Raw genomic sequence first — 18,461 nt, 5'->3', positions numbered from 1 at the left:
GGTGGGGTAAGGGACTCATATGAATATATAAATGTAGGAAAATTTTGGTCAGACCTTTTCATCCCATGCAATATCATATTATTCATAGTGGGGAGAAAGGTTATAGATAAACTTTTAATGTGTAGAAGCCAAATAAATTTAGACCTTAAACTAGTAGCATATTATATTCCCAGGACAGGTTATAAGTAGTGAAAGTAATTTATTTTATAAACAAGATTATATGAGGAGTCATGTTTTAAAACTTTTCTTAATGACCAGAAATCCTGTAGGCAATAACCTATGATTATTCCCCTCTGATTTTTATAGCATAAAGTTTTTAAATTATATAAACACTGATTAATCAAGGCAATGATATAGTATAACCAGTCACATAAACTTGAAATCAATAGAAAAGAGCAATATTTCTTAAACTTCAGTCATTTGTATGCATCCTTTACAGATTTTACCATATTCAGTGTTTACTTAATATTTTCCTTTAAAGGGACTCAGAATTTTTAGCCTTGTCCTAGGAAATATTATTTATGGAAATTGTGAGTTCTGTATGCTAATTATATTCTAATTTCCATCAAAATAAATATATAACTTTGAAATTGAAAATATCCATTGGTGTACCACCTAAGTCTTCTGACCATTTTTTGAGAAGCCATGTGAGAGGATATGGCAGTATTATGTTATTTTTTAGGAATCCTTGCATTATTTTCATCAAACGGGTCCTAGGATCTTTAAGAAGAGTCTTGGAGGAGACTGAGGGTCATATTGATGAACTTTGAAAAGTGATTCAGAGAAGTCTACTTTTCTATCCTATTATTCTAGTTTTAAAGTTCCCTGTAGCAAACATAGATTTTTGAACTAAAATTGTCATTTCTGTTATTACTGCAGATTTGAATAGAGAGGAGGTTTTATTTTATAATGACAGGGGCTTTATAAGAATTCCTACACCTCCCTGCACCACTGTGGAAGACAGAAGTAGGGTACCATAAAAGAGGATGAGTGGTGGTGCCACACTGAGGCTAAGAACCAGGGAAGAGCCTTACTGGCTTATATAAACAACTAAGGAAGTGTTACTAATTGGCTTATTAATTCATTTTATTTATTGAAATATATTTATGTACCACCTTTTTCCAAAAAGAATTTAAGGTGTTTTAATTTGATTTTTATGATTACTGCCTTGTTTGACAGAAATCACTTTTTGACATTACAAAGCATCATAAATATAAACTGTCACAAGCCATGAATAGCTGCAACTAGGAGGCTGCTTCTGTTTCTTGGCTTTCTGTTTTTCTCTTGGTCTTCTCAGGCACGGCTGAAGAAGCCATGAGGCTAAGTAAGAATGCAGTCCCCTTGCTTTCTCACCTTCCTTCTAACATATCTCCCAGCTCAAGACTTGCCATTTTTTTTTTCCCTGTGAAGGACTAGATATCATAGGCCTTAAGTGAAAGCTGGAATGATTTAAATTTTTTTTAAACTTAAAACACTAAAAACCAAGAAAGTAATGAAATGAATTCATTTCACCATGGAAGTTAAACTTTTCAAAGTACATTTATGTCCCATGCATCAGTGGATGAAATAGTTAATAAAACCCCAAGTTACTGTAGTCATGGAGGATTTCTAATAATATTTTGTGTTCAAATATCTGTGAAATGGAGATCCATTGTCAAGACAGATAAGTTCTGGAAGTGTCTTTTCACCAAAAGAATCTACATTGAACATTTATTTACCCTAAGGAGGCAGAGTATAAAGCACTCAGGTTTCAGGAAGAGAGAGTGAGCCAAGGCAAAGTCTCAGATAGCAGAGGTATGTATGAAAAGAATTAATGGTTAATTACAATTGGTGAAGCCTTTGATCAAAGTTTAATTTTGCAACCAGAGGGGGGAAAAAAGCTGAATAATCCACAAAGAGTGCTAAGGGCTTCAATACAAGGCAGTGTATCTCAGCACAGGGGAAGAAGGAGAGCAGTGTGGGATTTTTCAGGAGAGGATCAGCAGAATTTGGACAATTTCAGAAAAGAGGAGTCGGGACTGAAGAAGACCAGTTGGCCATGGATTTTCAGCAATTCTTCATAAATAGGAATTATAAAATTAGAAGCCTATTATATATCCTTAGGGTCATAAATGATTATGCTTATGTTAACTGTACAGTAAACTGTGTCATTCTGGTGCGAATTCGTTCTCATGTCCTTTGTTGTCTTCAACATGTTCCAAGTTACGTGAATCCTAAGTATATTTATTACATCAAAATTCAAGGAAGCCATAGGAGTAGTACTCATTCAGAAACCTGTTGGTATGATTTATTTCTGTCTAGGAGGGCAAGATATTACCCTTTTACATATATTAATTCATTTGGTCCATCCAACCAGGTGTTGTTGCCTTTTTTTTTATGAAAAGAGATACTTCAGCTTAGACATAATAATAAGTGATTTATTATTCAGGGTTTCTTGGACTGAAATGTCACTAGAACATGGATCATGTTACTCTAATCCAGTGGATACAAACAGTGCCTGGAACAGTGTTTTATAGCACTCTGAAAACATTTGATAACTATATTAAAATTAATAAAATGAGAGATTGCTGCTCAACACAAAAATTCATATGACTCTTTCTCTGAACCTCAGAGTATAAAAGGATTACCATGTTGATAGATTCTCTTATGTCCAAAGGGCTTATGGGTTGGAGAAAAATACTCATCTGGATTTTGATTAATGTTCAATTTATTAATTTAAGGAAACAACTGACATTCTTTAAGCAGCCAACATTCCTCTAATTATTCATAGATGTGCAAATAATAAAAACTTAAGAATTTCTAAAATTAGATATCCCTACTCTTTTAAACACTGATCAGATTTAAACACATGTAAACATTTCATTAAAATCACAAACCTAAGGCTTCCCTGGTGACACAGTGGTTAAGAATCTGCCTGCCAATGCAGGGGACACGGGTTCGAGCCCTGGTCCGGGAAGATCCCACATGCTGCAGAGCAACTAAGCCTGTGCACCACAACTACTGAGCATGCACTCTAGAGCCCGTGAGCCACAACTACTGAACCTGCGTGCCACAACTACTGAGGCCCACGTGCCTAGAGCCTGTGCTCCATGACAAGAGAAGCCACTGCAATGAGAAGCCTGTGCACCGCAACGAAGAGTAGCCCCTGCTCGCCACAACTAGAGAAAGCCCACGCGCAGCAATGAAGACCCAACATAGCCAAAAATAAATAAATAAAATAAATAAAATTTTTTTTTAATTTCAAATTTTATTAAGTGCCTTAAACACATTAAGAAACAGGTAAGAGGTACCCAGATTATAAAAATAATTATACTGAAACTAGTTATAAAAATGTTAACTCTGGGCTTCCCTGGTGGTGCAGTGGTTAAGAATCCGCCTGCCAGTGCAAGGGACACAGGTTCGAGCCCTGGTCCAGGAAGATCCCACATGCCGCAGAGCAACTAAGCCTGTGCTCCACAACTACTGAGCCTGCACTCTAGAGCCCATGAGCCACAACTACTGAAGCCCGCATGCCACAACTACTGAAGCCCGCGTGCCACAACTACTGAAGCCCACGTGCCTAGAGCCCATGCTCCGCAACAAGAGCTGCCACCACAATGAGAAGACCACGCACCGCAACAAAGAGTAGCCCCCACTCGCCACAACTAGAGAAAGCCCGCGTGCAGCAGTGAAGACCCAACACAGCCAAAAATAATAAATAAGATAAATAAATTTATAAAAAAATAAAGTTAAATCCATGGACTTGATGTTTTTATCCTTATTTGAATATTTTCCCAGGGTTCCAATTTTCATATGTTCCTAGGTTTACGTTTTTCTACCAGGTATTATTTGTCTACCTTCCTCAGATTTTAGTAATCTTATTCAACCCAAAATAAGAATAATACTGTAACAGACAAATTAAGTTGAAATTTATGGGTTAGCAACTGTCTGATCTTTAGTTAGGTCATCCATAAAACCTAGTTGCACAGACCAAATATTCTTTGGTCTCGTTTTATAACAAAATATCACTTGTTATGTCATGGGACATTTTAAGACCCTACTTTTATATAGATTGTAAATTTTTGACACTTGAACTTTCCCATAACCATCTGGCCCATTGGCCTGTCATTATGGTATGGTGATCTCGCTGGCTAGCATTATTTAAAGCTTTTATGTGCATCATTAGGATAATTAATGAGGCTATCCAGCTCCTTCCGGAAGAATGCAAGTTTTGTTGTCAGTTTTCCTCTATAGAACATTTGGCTACTTCATCATTTTGCAACATACTGCAACCAACTTTCTGCTTGTTTACTGTATGTAACTGTTAGAGGTGATTAACTGTTGAACCATCTTTCTACTTGGTCTGAGTGACTGTCTGGTTCTTCCTATTTCTTGATATGGTTCAACATTTTCCAGGATTATCTGGCTTGCCCAACACCCCTTTGTTTCTTCTTAACTGATTAAACAGGAACAAATACATATATACACATACATGCATGTATATATACGTATATATGTACATATGCACATACTTAGCAAGAAATATATATATTACTTTTTAAGATCAGTATTGAATTATACATACCATTTACAATCATCCTTTTATGACTGTTATAACACACTTGACTTGAGCATCATTATGAACACTTGGCCTCTTACATAACAAGCAATTCCAATTAACCATTTTTTTAAATGCTCAAATTGTGAGAACTTGGCCAGTGGAAGCTGCATTAAGCTAGCTTCTTTTAACTCTTAGCACTTTATCTGTTATCTGTAAACACGTTCTCATTTTTGGAGGTAAGGTGGTCCAAACCCATTCCAAAATTTTCACTGCTCCAAGATGTGAGTATACTGTCTTTTTTTTTGGCCGCACTCAGCATGTGGGATAACAGTTCCCCAATCAAGGATCGAACCTGCACCCCATGCAGTGGAAGTGTGGACTCTTAACCACTAGACTGCTGGGCAACTCCCAAGATGTGAGAATAGATTCCTCCTCCACCTCCTGCCCAAAGAGTTTTAGATTCTTTTAGTACAGAGTAGTAGAAAAGACCAAAATCTGGGCACTAGGGATGTCCGTGACCATTGAGAGTGAGCAAAAGTCCTGCTGCTACTACAGCCACTGCTATCAGGACACTTTTTAGACTTTATAGAAAACCTTCAAAACTCCACCAAAAGCTATTAGAACTAATAAATGAATTCAGTAAAGTTGCAGGATACAAGATTAATATACAGAAATCATTGCATTTCTATACACTAATGATCTATCAGAAAGAGAAATCAAGAAAAGAATCCCACTTACAATCACATCAAAAAGAATAAAATACATAGAGAATAAATTTAACCAAGGATGTTAAATACCTATACTCTGAAAACTATAAGATACTCATGAAGGAAAGTGAAGATGTTACAGATAAATGGAAAGACGCCCCGTGTTCATGAATTGGAAGAATTCATATTGTTAAAACGTCCATACTACCTGCAGAAAACTATAAGAAGACACTGATGAAAGAAATTAAAGTTGATACAAATAGATGGAGAGATATACCATGTTCTTGGATTGGAAGAACCAACATTGTGAAAATGACTATACTACCAAAAGCAATCTACAGATTCAGTGCAATTCCTGTCAAACTACCACTGGCATTTTTCACAGAACTAGAACAAAAAATTTCACAATTTGTATGGAAACACAAAAGACCCTGAATAGCCAAAGCAATCTTGACAAAGAAAAACGGAGCTGGAGTAATCAGGCTCCCTGACTTCAGACAATGCTACAAAGCTACAGTAATCAAGACAGTATGGTACTGGCAGAAACAAAAACAGAAATATAGATCAATGGAAGAGGATAGAAAGCCCAGAGATAAACCCATGCACATATGGTTACCTTATTTTTGATAAAGGAGGAAAGAATATACAGTGGAGAAAAGACAGCCTCTTCAATAAGTGGTGCTGGGAAACTGGACAGCTACATGTAAAAGAATGAAATTAGCAGACTCCCTAACACCATACACAAAAATATACTCAAAATGGATTAAAGACCTAAATGTAAGGCCAAACACAATCAAACTCTTAGAGGAAAACATAGGCAGAACACTCTTTGACGTAAATCACAGCAAGATCCTTTTTGACCCACCTCCTAGAGAAATGGAAATAAAAACAAAAATAAACAAATGGGACCTAATGAAACTTAAAAGCTTTTGCACAGCAAAGGAAACCATAAGACGAAAAGACAACCCTCAGAATGGGAGAAAATATTTGCAAATGAAGTAACTGACAAAGGATTAATCTCCAACATATGCAAGCAGCTCATGCAGCTCAATATCAAAAACACAACCAATCCAGAAATGGGCAGAAACAGACATTTCTCCAAAGAAGATATACAGATTGCCAACAAACACATGAAAGAATGCTCAACATCATTAATCATTAGAGAAATGTAAATCAAAACTACAATGAGATATCATCTCACACCAGTCAGAATGGCCATCATCAAAAAATCTACAAACAATAAATGCTGGAGAGGGTGTGGAGAAAAGGGAACTCTCTTGCACTGTTAGTGGGAATGTAAATTGATACAGCTACTATGGAGAACAGTATGGAGGTTCCTTAAAAAACTAAAAATAGAACTACCATACGACCCAGCAATCCCACTACTGGGCATATACCCTGAGAAAACCATATGTACCACAATGTTCATTGCAGCTCTATTTACAATAGCCAGGACATGGAAGCAACCTAAGTGTCCATTGACAGATGAATGGATAAAGAAGATGTGGCACATATATACAATGGAATATTAGCCATAAAAAGAAACAAAATTGAGTTATTTGTAGTGAGGTGGATGGACCTAGAGTCATACAGAGTGAAGTAAGTCAGAAAGAGAAAAACAGATACTGTATGCTAACACATATATATGGAATCTAAAAAAAAAAAAAAATCATGAAGAACCTAGGGGCAGGACAGGAATAAAGATGCAGACCTACTAGATTATGGACTTGAGGACACCGGGAGGGGGAAGGGTAAGCTGGGAGAAAGTGAGAGAGTGGCATGTACATATATACACTACCAAATGTAAAATAGATAGCTAGTGGGAAGCAGCCACATAGCACAGGGAGATCGGCTCAGTGCTTTGTGTCCACCTAGAGGGGTGGGATAGGGAGGGTGGGTGGGAGGGAGTCGCAAGAGGGAAGAGATATGGGGATATATGTATATGTATAGCTGATTCACTTTGTTATAAAGCAGAAACTAGTACACCATTGTAAAGCAATTATACTCCAATAAAGATGTTAATAAATAAATAAATAAAATGTCCATACTACCCAAAGCAATCTACAGATTTAATGCAATTCTTGTCAAAATACCCATGACATTTTTCACAGAACTACAACAAATAATTCTAAAATTTGTAGGGAACCCAAAAGACCCTGAATAGCCAAAGCAATCTTGAGAAAAAAGAACAAACCCAGAGATATCAGTCTCTCTGACTCTAGGCTACAAAGCTACAGTATGAAACAGTATGGTCCTGGCACATAAACAGACATACTGACAAATTGAACAGAATAGAGAGCCCAGAAATAAACCCACACGGTTATGGTCAATTAATCTATGACAAATGTGGCAAGAATATACAATGGAGAAAAGATGGTTTATTCAAGAAGTGGTGCTGGGAAAACTGGACAGCCACATATAAAAGAATAAAAGTAGATCATTTTCTCACACCATGAAAACAAATAAACTGGAAATTATTAAAGACCTAAATGTAAGACCTGAAACCATAAAACACCTAGAAGGAAATATAGGCAGAACACTCTTTGACATAGGTCTTAGAGATATTTTTATGGATCTGTCTCTTCAGGTAAGCGAAATGAAAGCAAAAATAAACTATGGGACAGAATCAAACTTAAAAGCTTTTGCACAGCATAGGAAACCATCAGCAAAATGAAAAGGCAAGTGTCCATGGACAGATGAATGGGTAAAGAAGATGTGATATATATATATATATATATATATATATATATATATATATATATACACACACAATAGAATACTACTCAGCCATAAAAAGAATGAAATATTGCCATTGCAGCAACATGGATGGACCCAGAGATTAACATACTAAGTGAAGTAAGTTAGACAGAGAAAGACAAATGCCATATGATATCACTTATATGTGGAACCTAAAAAAATGATACAAATGAACTTATTTACAAAACAGAAACAGACTCACAGACATAGAAAACAAACCTACAGTTGCTAAAGGGGAAAGAGGGAGAGGAGGGATAAATTAGCACTTTGGGATTAACATATACACACTAGTATATATAAAATAGGTAATCAACAAGGACCTACTGTATAGCACAGGGAACTCTACTCAATATCTTGTAATAACCTATAATTTAAAAGAATGTGAAAAAGAATCTGAATCACGTTGCTGTACACCAGAAACTAACAGACATTGTAAATCAACTATACTTCAATTTAAAAAATTCGACAACACATTAAAAGGATCAAAAAACATGATCAAGTGAAATTTATCCCTGGGATGCAAGAATGGCTCAACATACACAAATCAATCAATGTTATATACCACATTAATAGAATGAAAGATAAAAATCATATGATCCTCTCAATGGATGCAGAAAAAAACATTTGACAATCCTGTCATGATTTTAAAAAAAAATCAACAAATTGGGTATAAAAGGATATACTAAAGATATCTGCATTCCTATGTTTATTGTAGCATTATTCACAAAAGCCAAGATATGGAAATAACCTTAGTAGTGTCTGATGAATGAATAAGGAAATGTCATATGTGTATATATATATATATATATATATATATATATATATACACAAAATACTATATATATTTTTACATTATATATATGTGTATATATTATATAAATACAAAATGCCATCTCTATATATGTATATACAAAATACCATAGACTGTGTGACTTATAAAAACAGAAATTAATTGCTTACAGTTCCGGAGGCTGGGAAATCCAAGATCAAGGTGCCAAAACATCTGTGTTTAGTAAGGGCCCACTTCCTAGTTCATAGACAGTGCCTTTTTGCTGTGGCCTCACATGGTGGAAGGGAGCAAGGGAGTTTTCTTGGAGTCCTTTTGTAAAAGAGATTGAATCCCATTAATGAGGGCAAAGCCTAATCACTTCCTCAAAGCCCCATCTCCTAATACCTTCACAGTGGAGGTTAGGATTCAAGATAAGAATTTTGGAAGGACACAAACATTCATACCATAGCAGTGACCGTGAGGAGAAATGGATGAGAAGGATGGGTTGGGGGGCAGGGGGTGGAGGGAGAGAGAGAGGGAGATTGAATATGAGAATGAATAATGTGTATATGGGTTATGGGTTAGGGGACTGGATGGCTGACCAAGAAGCTTATCAAATGTGGGGATGTTTTACTCCTTTCCAAAAGCATCTGATTCATGTCTTACACCATGGATGATTGCATGTTGTTTTCCATTTTCTAAGTGCCGACTTCTTTATAGGTTAAATTTTTGTGGGTGCAAGCAGCCGACATTGACTCTGGTTGTATAGTCTCTTCAGGACACCTCCCTCAGGATGCAGTAGCTCCAGGATGCAGTAGCTCCAGTCACCTCCCATCTTCCGATCAGAGCACTCAAGATTCATATTCCTGGAAGGTAATTTGATTGGTTCAGCTTGGGCCTCGTGCTAAACAAAGATGGAGGACCTTGATTGGCAGACCCATTGAAGCTACAGACACAGGAATTCACAAAGGCAAATCAAGGTGTTTTTACCACAGCAGACAGGACACTAAGGGGTGATAGGACTCAATCGGATCCCCCAAAATGGTATAAAGATTCCCTTAAACTGAGGACATTGAAGATACAGCAGATGCAGAAAAAAAGCCTTTTCAGAGTGTCCCTTACCTGACTAAAGGCAGAGCTTTCTTTTTTTTTAAGACAATAGCTATTCTTTTAATATATATTTTTTTAATATTTATTTATTTTGGCTGGGCCGGGTCTTAGTTGAGGCATGTGGACTCCTTAGTTGAAGAAAGTGGGATCTAGTTCCCTGACCAGGGATCAAACCCGGGCCCTCTGCACTGGGAGCAAGGAGTCTTACCCACCGGACCACCAGGGAAGTCCCTAAAGGCAGAGCTTTCTAAGAGTGAAGCTGCCGTAAATCCCCTCTCAGGGGAGATTCCAGCTAGGAAGGAGACCAACAAACCACTGGCACCAGGATGAGAAATTGTACAAACAAACATTATCACAAACTGTTATACTTTCCATTGTTCTCATAAAAGCCCATTTGCCTTTCCTAAAAGTCCACTTGTTTTCCCAGAGGCCCTTTCTCCCTCCTTCCTTCCCCCTATTAAGTTGGTATATAATCTCCTATTTCTAGTTGTCCAGGAGTCTCTTCATCTGCTCCTGCATGCATGTGTAAATAAACCTTGTCTTTTCCCCTGGTAATCTATTATCACTTCATTCACAGCCCCACCATCGACACTCAAACCTGTTAGTAGAGGGGAAGTTTTCCTCCCAGTGAGGGTTGGAAAAAATCAGCAGATGTTTTTTCTACCTTCGATGGTGTGAAATGATTTGATTTGCATTTTAAAAAATCATTCTGGGGGGACTTCCCTTGTGGTCCAGTGGTAAAGAGTCCACCTTACAATGCAGGGGACACAAGTTCAATACCTGGTCAGGGAATTAAGATCCCACATGCCATGGGGCAACTAAGCCCACACACCACAACTACTGAGCTCGCGCACCTCAACTACAGCCCACATACCTGAAACTACAGAGCCTGTGTGCACTGGAGCCTGCGTGCCACAACTAGAGAGGAGAAAACCCACACACCACAACTAGAGAGATGCCCGCGCTGCAATGGAAGATCCCGCATGCCTCAGTGAAGATCCAGCGTGCCGCAACTAAGCCCCGACACAGCCAAAAATAAATAAATAAATAAAAAATCTTAAAAAAAAATCACTCTGGGTATGTCATTGGTTTTATTAACAAGAGAAGTTGTAAGTTTGCTTGTAAAAGAAAGGAATTTAAGTTCATAGCTAGAGGGAAATATGATATCCCAGAAAAGTTTTTGTTCATATGAAATAATGCATATAAAGTTATTACCACTTTCATTGAAAATTAGCTCCCATTTCTGAAATTTCAAACATCTCACACTCTCCCCACCACCATCTCTCCTTTTAAATTCACTTACTAAGCGTGCCCTTGGCCTTAATTCTTTATCTGAATGCACACTTCAATCTAATGACACCACTTTTTTTTTTAACCCTCCATTAGCTCCCTCCTAGTCTAGCAATTCCCTAACAAGAGCCTAATACGTTCCCAGCCTTCCTTCTAACTGAGAAGGCGTCAGCAGCAGCCCACATGTATATGTACCCACACCAGACTTCTCTCCATCTCACAGATATTGAAAATTAACACCTAAAGTCATACTAGACATAAAAATCTCCCGAACTTTATCTTAAATACAACTGCTGGGGGTGGAAACGCTTAAACATTTCAGTCTCACCATTTGGCAGCGTCCAATGTTTCAACGTTTGATGAATGAATTAAGTTCCTTTGATTTGGAAGGCCTTGTCCAATGCCTGGGAGCTCAACAGAAAAAGAGGGAAACTAAGTGGAACGGATAAAGGAAAGGCCGAATCCCAGCGCTCCAGCCGCCGTGCAGGTATGGAAAGCAGAGGTCAAGGTCTCTAGTTAAGCCGCAGCCCGCGGCTCCTTTTAAGGGGGAGTGGGCGGAGCCCTGACGTTAACCCCGCCCAGGACTGAGGGGACTCGCGGCCAATGAGAGGGCGGTCCGGGGTGGAGCGACCTGCGAGCGACGTGACGCCATCACGCTCCGGTCGGCGCTCCGCAGGGCGTGCGCCGGAACAGTGGACTCTGTAGGTGACCGACGCCGCGCTTCGCAGTAGAAGTGGGGTGGATTTTGGAGACCGAAGCACCGCGTCGTGGGAGCCCTCCAGGCGAGTCGAGTCGAGTCACCCGACCTCGGGGTTTTAGGGGCGAAGGGATCAATCATCCCCAACCTTCCTCAGGCTGGGCGGCATGGACTCACTATTAATTGATCTCGAAAGCAATGCCAAGTCAAGGTCTCCGGTGGAGAGGACACCACGGCCTCGCCGCGTCGGCCTTTCGTGCCCCAAGTAGCCAGGCTGTGAGCGTCTGGGGAGAGGCAGCCCAGCGGGATGGAAAGCAGTAGGGACGCCAGTAAAGGCCAGTGTTTATTAGCGCTGTCGGGCACCTTACAGGTTAAATCTTCAAACCACTCCTGTGAGTAAGCCCTGTTGTTATTCCCATTTTGCAGAGGGGGAAACTGAGGCTTAGAGAGGTTAAAATTACAGCTTTGTAAACAGTATAAAGATGGGAAGTTGAGTAGTTAAGGAAATAATGAAATGTTTAAGCAACTCTAAAGCGGTGATTCCAGAGGGACAACAAAAGCTGTTTCTGAACTGGGGCAGTTCTAGTGACAAAATTCATTTGGTGAGTCACAACCATCAGAATATTTAACTTTGGAATTTGTTTACAGGTGACCAAAGCCACACAATGTCAATAGCTCGTTCATCTGTCCATGCCAAATGGGTCGTGGGGAAGGTGATTGGGACAGCAATGCAAAAAACTGCTAAAGTGAGAGTGACCAGACTTGTTCTGGATCCCTATTTATTAAAGGTAAGGAACATCTCTATTTTCAGGTGGCATTGATAAATCACCAACATGTTCTGGGTTCTGAGCAGAAAAACACTCCTCTGTCAGTAAAGGTGCATTGAGCATCTGCTGCACACCAGACATTGTGCTGGTCTGTGGGTGTAACAAATGGTTCACACTCACACTTTAGAGACACATAGAGTTGATTTCAATTCAGTCTGTTAACTGCTGTAGTCATTCTATGTGCAACGTACTGTGGGAGCAGAAGACTCCTCATTCTTCCTTCCCAGGTTGCTGAGGAGAGCATTCTTGATTATATAAGACATATGAGCTGAAGCTTCAAAAGGATTTTATCCAGAGGACCAGTTGGGGGGCAGGAGGAGTTGGGGGAGTCATTCCATGATGAATAGTTTGTGGAAGTTCTTTTAGCCATGTATTTACCTAAAACAAATAGACTGCTAGTTATTTCGGCAGCAAAAATGGGTTTATTCGGGATCAGCAGAGAATTGCAATTCAGGGTCTGCAACATGGTGAGCCACATGCGAGTCTCCCACAAAAGTGGTGCGGTGACCGGGGAGGAGAGTGCTTTTACAGAGGGGAAAGGAAGTTGGGAGGGGATGGTAAACAAAGAGTCCATGACTCTTGACTGGCTGAGTTGTTGCCGGGAAAGAAGAGCATGTCTTTCTTCCTGTTGAGCTCTGCTATCATCACAGGGTGTGAGAGCTTCCCCTTCTGGTCTCCTGACTCTGTTTAATTGAGGTTTCTGTTTATTAATTCCTTACACATGAAAGGGCATGACATTCTAACTGGAGCAGCAAGTGGTTCGGCAATGTTGAGCCCAGAGCTTGGCATTAAGTAGATGCTGTTGTTGAATGAACGTGAGAAGGATTGGAGCTGGAGTATGAAGGGTCTTTTATGTTGTGTTTTGGATTTCATCCTATAAGCAGAGGAGACAGAGATAGTGATGAGGAGTGGAGGTAAGGAAATGGGTAAGGAGGTTATTGCAGATGTCTAGGATGGAAATAGTAAAGAACTGAACAGTCCTGGGAGCAGTGAGGATGGAGTGGAAAAAGATTTCAGGAAAGAAGGGACAGCATCCTTGATTTGGTAGATGCGCAAGGGAGGGAGGGGGAAGTGCCAAGGCTGTTTCTGCATTCAAGGTTGCGCACACTGGTGGGCACAAATGCTGTTTGTTATCTAGGATCAAAAACACAGGAGCCTTTTCAGGGTCTTGTGATGCTGGGGAGATCCCAGCCGGGAGAAGGACGTTGGATCTCATTGTCCTCCTAGCCCTTCGACTCTCCCTCAAAGCCTCTCAATGAAATGGCTTGATCCCAAAGCAAAAACAAAAACAAGACCACAGGAGCAAGTTGAAGAGTGATGGCATGATCATTGGCCTTAGAATCAGAGGGCCTTAGTTTGAGTACTGGCTGTTGGTTACTAGCCGTGCACATTACTTCACCTCCTTGAGCTTGTTTTTCTCATCTGTTAAATGGGACTACATGCTGTGGCAGGGTTGTCTTGAGGAATAGGTGATGCTAGTTCTCATCTGTGGCTTGTTTGTAATACTTTGAGTGAGGCATGAAGCTAAGTGCTTTATGAACATTATAATGTTTCATTCTCTTGATAACTTTAGAGGCGCAGGCATTGGAGCCTCATTTTATGGTGGGGGAAAAAAACCTGAGCTTGGAGTAGTTAAGTGACTTGTCCCAAATCACACAGCTAGTGGTGAGATAGTGTGTTTTTAGGCTGGAGAGAAGGCTCTACTGGGAAGGAAGAGTTTAAATATTGTAGAAGAGGATGATAATTGATAGAGCAAGGGTACTGCAGGAAATAAGCAGGAGAGCTCCAGACAAGATCAGTTCTAGAAAAGTCATTGCCGTTTTCCAGAAATTAAGCAGCTAATTTTTGTATTGGAAGTCTCCATAAGTATGTTATCTGTTTTTTCGCGCAAGTTCCAGCTTGTTTTCTGCGCATTCCTTTTTCAGATTTTGTACTGCATTGCCAGGTCATGGATGGGAACTACTGATTTGTTTCCTCCTTCTCTCAACAGTATTTTAATAAGCGAAAAACCTACTTTGCCCATGATGCTCTCCAGCAGTGCACCGTTGGAGATATTGTGCTTCTCAAAGCTCTACCTGTCCCGAAAACAAAGCACGTGAAGCATGAACTGGCTGAGATAATTTTCAAAGTTGGACAAGTCATAGATCCAGTGACCGGAAAGCGCTGTGCGGGAACCACCTACCTGGAGAGTCCAGTCAGTCTGGAAACCACCCACCTAAGCAAAAACCTGGAAAAACTCGATCTCTCTTCAACACAGTGAAGGAGGATTGGAAAACGGAGCCAAAAGGGAAGGATTTCTAAGTTTGCTTTATGGAAAAATTTTTATAAGTTTCCTCACAAACCGTCCAGTTTCTCTTCTGGTATTTATGAACTAGCTAAAAGTAAATGAAGTAAAGGCCTTGTTATAATTTTTCATAAAGTTTTACAGTCATGTTTCAAATTTCCTTCTCAGCGAACATACTTTCCTGTTACACTAAGTGTGCCTAGCAGTGCGCTATATTGTTTGTAAGCTCACTCTTTTAGAAGGTGTTTTTTTGTTTTTGTTTTCATTCAAAGGAATCTGGAATTTATCTTAGAACTTTTATTTTGGGAGAAGAAAACCTTTTGGTATCATAAACAGATAAGACCACATTAAGTGTATATTTATTTTTGATACTATATATTTGAAACTAAGTTTTTCTCTGATTTAGCCAATTCCAAATGGAAACAATTAACATGCTGGGGTCAGATTTTATCAGATTAAAGTCTGTATTAATAAGCATGTTGACACGCAGAAAATAAAACTAAAATTCTGTCACTTTTCTCCTGTATCCTAGGCTAGATTAAATAGGAATGAGTTCTTAAAATCTGATACATTGATGAAGTTGTAGAATTTCTCACATGCATTTGAGTTGGAGAGTTTCAGAGTTTTATTGCTGTTCATTGATAAACTGTGATAACTTAGGTTTTGACCTGATGAAACACTGAGCTATATATTTCAGTTTTCTGGCTCCCAGAAGGGACTTGGAGTATATTTCAACCTCAACAAATATGTCAGTAGTTGAGTAATAACCACAGGCACTGCCCCCTCCTCAGGGCTTATAATCTCCTGGGCAGGTATGCACAAGTATCTTCATGACAAACACAGAAACACATGGGTGGGGGAGAAATTGGGGTAACTTTCCAGAAAAAAATTAGAGAATGCTAGAACTGAATCTTAAAGGAAGAGTCTCCAGGTTAGTGCATGAGGCATTTGGAAAGGGCATTCCAGGCAGAGGAAGGGGGTGTAAAGTCCTCGAAGGATGAGAGAAAGGACTGTAACCAAGGGGTTTTGGAAGCGGTGAGCACTGCTGGGACATTGAACAAGCGTGGAACTCAAGTAGAGCAATAGGCAGGAATTGTAAGTGGTGGTGGGTTGTTTAATGTTTTAAAGAGTGATATAACTAGATTCACATTTCTGTAAAGTAATAGCATCTGTGTCAGGAATAGACTGGAATGGGAAGGATTGGAGGTAGGGAGACAGTGACCTGTTCAAAGATTGGTCCTAAGACATAAACTGAGTTGGGCAGGGAAGATGAAAAGAAGATAGATGATGTTCCGAAGTAGAACTCTCAGAGAGGATGAACCGAAGGGAGGCATCTTAGACTGTCTGCCAAGGGGGTGGCTATGCGGTACTGGTTATCCTGGAGGGGAGAGGACACCTGTCCAAGCTATCTCTAAAAGCTCAAATATTTTAAAGGCTTACCTATACTCTAATGTATCATTTTTATCTTAACATAGATACTTTTCCTGAAAATCTTGGTGTAAAAATTATCCTCCAGGAAGATGCCCCATGTTTATCCTATGACACTGTAACCTAAGCCACACACCTGTGAAATAAGAGTATCTCCTTCCCCCCAGTAAAAAGCACTGGGTTAATGGAACTTCAGAGCAAAATGATAGTGGAGAAAAAAGTGCAGAATGAGTGGCCTAATACTAAACACAAAAGCCAGGTCAGCAAAGAAATGCCTTCCAAGTTAACATTTCAGGAAAATAGACTTGAAAGCATTTGTCTCCTGAAATAGAGCTGAGAAATTGGGGAATATGTAAGAAAGTCACACCGACACCCCTGGCTTGAAGAGGCCCTGCCTCCCACAGTGCAGGATGGCAGACATGTCCTTTCCGCCCTGGTGAGAACTCCAGCCTCCCTTTTGCGTCTCTGCAGCCTCTATGGCCTCACGAAGCGTAAGCCAGTTGAGATCAGGAGCTGGCCTGATCAACAGCCTCTGGCCTCCTGTCCCTGTGTGCCTGGCCTCCTTTCCACCAGATGCCTCTCCCTGGTCTGGGGCAGATCCTTGTTTCCCTTCCTCCATCCACAGGATCCACTTCTGTTCTCCCTGGTGGCTCCTTGCCATATTAACATGTTCAAACATTGCCCCAGTCAGAGAAACTCCTGCACCCCTGGAGCCCCCTCCCCCTTCCTTCGCCTCCAAAGATTACCAGCTTCAGAGAACCCCTCAGTCCGCAAGCCCAGTTCCTGCCCCCAGCCCTCCTAGCAGAGACCTCCCAGCTCCCCAGTCCAGAGTGTCGTGGTCTGAACGCGGGTTGGAAAAGAATTTCCAGACACGAGGCAGAATGTAAAGAAGACAATTTATTAGAGGGAAGGGTTGCTGCCAGAACAGCGGGCCGACTTCCTAGTATGGGAGAGCCGAGCAGGAACATGTGCTATTGATCAGTTTTTATAGCAGAAAAACAAAGGACTGGTCCGAGGTGAAAATGTCGTTTACCAATTGGTCGGGGCACATATACCTTCCTTCTCTAGGGTGGGAGTGGGACAGGCCAGATGCCTTTCCTTATTTGGGACAGGTCCTGTTGCCCAGACGGGCGTCGCCCAGGTGGGCTCAGGAATTCTGTAACCATCGCAACATGGTGGGGAGGGCGAGTAAGAGTCCGGTAAGGGGTGCTAAGGGGTGTAACGCTGACACTTTTTCAGGCAGGGTCGTACTTTGCCCTTGAAGCACCTTTGTCCTTGGAGCACCACACAGGATTCGCACTGGCCTTGAAAAGCTCCCTTTGGTGGCTGGGGAGCTCCTCCCTGTTTCTCTCCCTTTTCTAACTGTCCAGCTCACTTTCTGCGGGCCTTGTCTTGGTTGCGGTTTCATGAGAACATTTGTGGCTCTTTTATCTTGCCACAGGATACATTTCCCCCCAACAGTGCCATCCTGACCCACGCCCTTCTTTAGGCTGTTTCCTTGGCCAGGCGGAGTTGTCCTCCCTCCTTCCACGAGTCAACTCTTTCCCTTGGGACTGCGCTATTGTGCCAGCTCCCCAGGGTCTATCCTCCACTTCCCAGGCACCACCGGTTACATGCTCTCCCGTCCGTGTTCCCTCCCTTCTCTCCATTTCAACACTTGACACTCCAGTCATTTCACATCCAGCCCCACCAGACTGGGACGGCTCGAGGGCGAGGATGGGGCCCAGCCCACCGGTGCTGAAATCAACGGGAACAATGGAGTCTGGAGACCACGAGAGAACCTGAGTGTGCGTCCATCCAGAATGCTTCTATTACAGCGTAATAGGCAATATATTTACACGGAGCAAAATCCAAAAGGGTATTCGGGGAGAAGCCCGCCCCCCCCCCAGCTTCGCACCCCAGCTCCTGGATTCCCCTAGGAACCGTGTTACTCTCCCCTTGTGGATCTCTCCACGTGGGTTCAAGCCTTGCCCTTGTTCCTTTGGCGCACCCTGTGTTACGCACCGAGCTCCTTTCGCTGGAGCTTAAAGTCTCAAAATAGGTTTTTCTCCG

At 40.9% G+C, this 18,461-nt stretch overlaps 1 protein-coding gene across 4 annotated transcripts; it reads left to right on the top strand.

The window, feature by feature from the left end:
* The first annotated feature begins 11,595 nt into the window (after positions 1 to 11,595).
* On the top strand, positions 11,596 to 15,487 carry MRPS17 (mitochondrial ribosomal protein S17). Of its 4 annotated transcripts, none has more exons than XM_082671605.1 (3): positions 11,596 to 11,660; positions 12,519 to 12,658; positions 14,688 to 15,487. In XM_082671605.1, exons 2-3 carry the CDS (start codon positions 12,536 to 12,538, stop codon positions 14,955 to 14,957), a joined length of 393 nt encoding a protein of 130 aa, XP_082527731.1. In that variant the 5' UTR covers positions 11,596 to 11,660; positions 12,519 to 12,535; the 3' UTR covers positions 14,958 to 15,487. The 4 variants fall into 4 exon arrangements, with proteins under 4 accessions (XP_082527731.1, XP_082527729.1, XP_082527730.1 ...); XM_082671603.1 differs by lacking the exon at positions 11,596 to 11,660 and adding an exon at positions 11,818 to 11,955; XM_082671604.1 differs by lacking the exon at positions 11,596 to 11,660 and adding an exon at positions 12,070 to 12,146.
* The last annotated feature ends 2,974 nt before the right edge of the window (positions 15,488 to 18,461 follow it).

Source organism: Grampus griseus (genome assembly GCF_964374135.1).
Source record: "Grampus griseus genome assembly, chromosome: 14".
Taxonomy (NCBI): Eukaryota; Metazoa; Chordata; class Mammalia; order Artiodactyla; family Delphinidae; genus Grampus; species Grampus griseus.
Note: the sequence above shows the minus strand (reverse complement) of the source record. Positions and strands in the feature narration are given on the sequence as shown.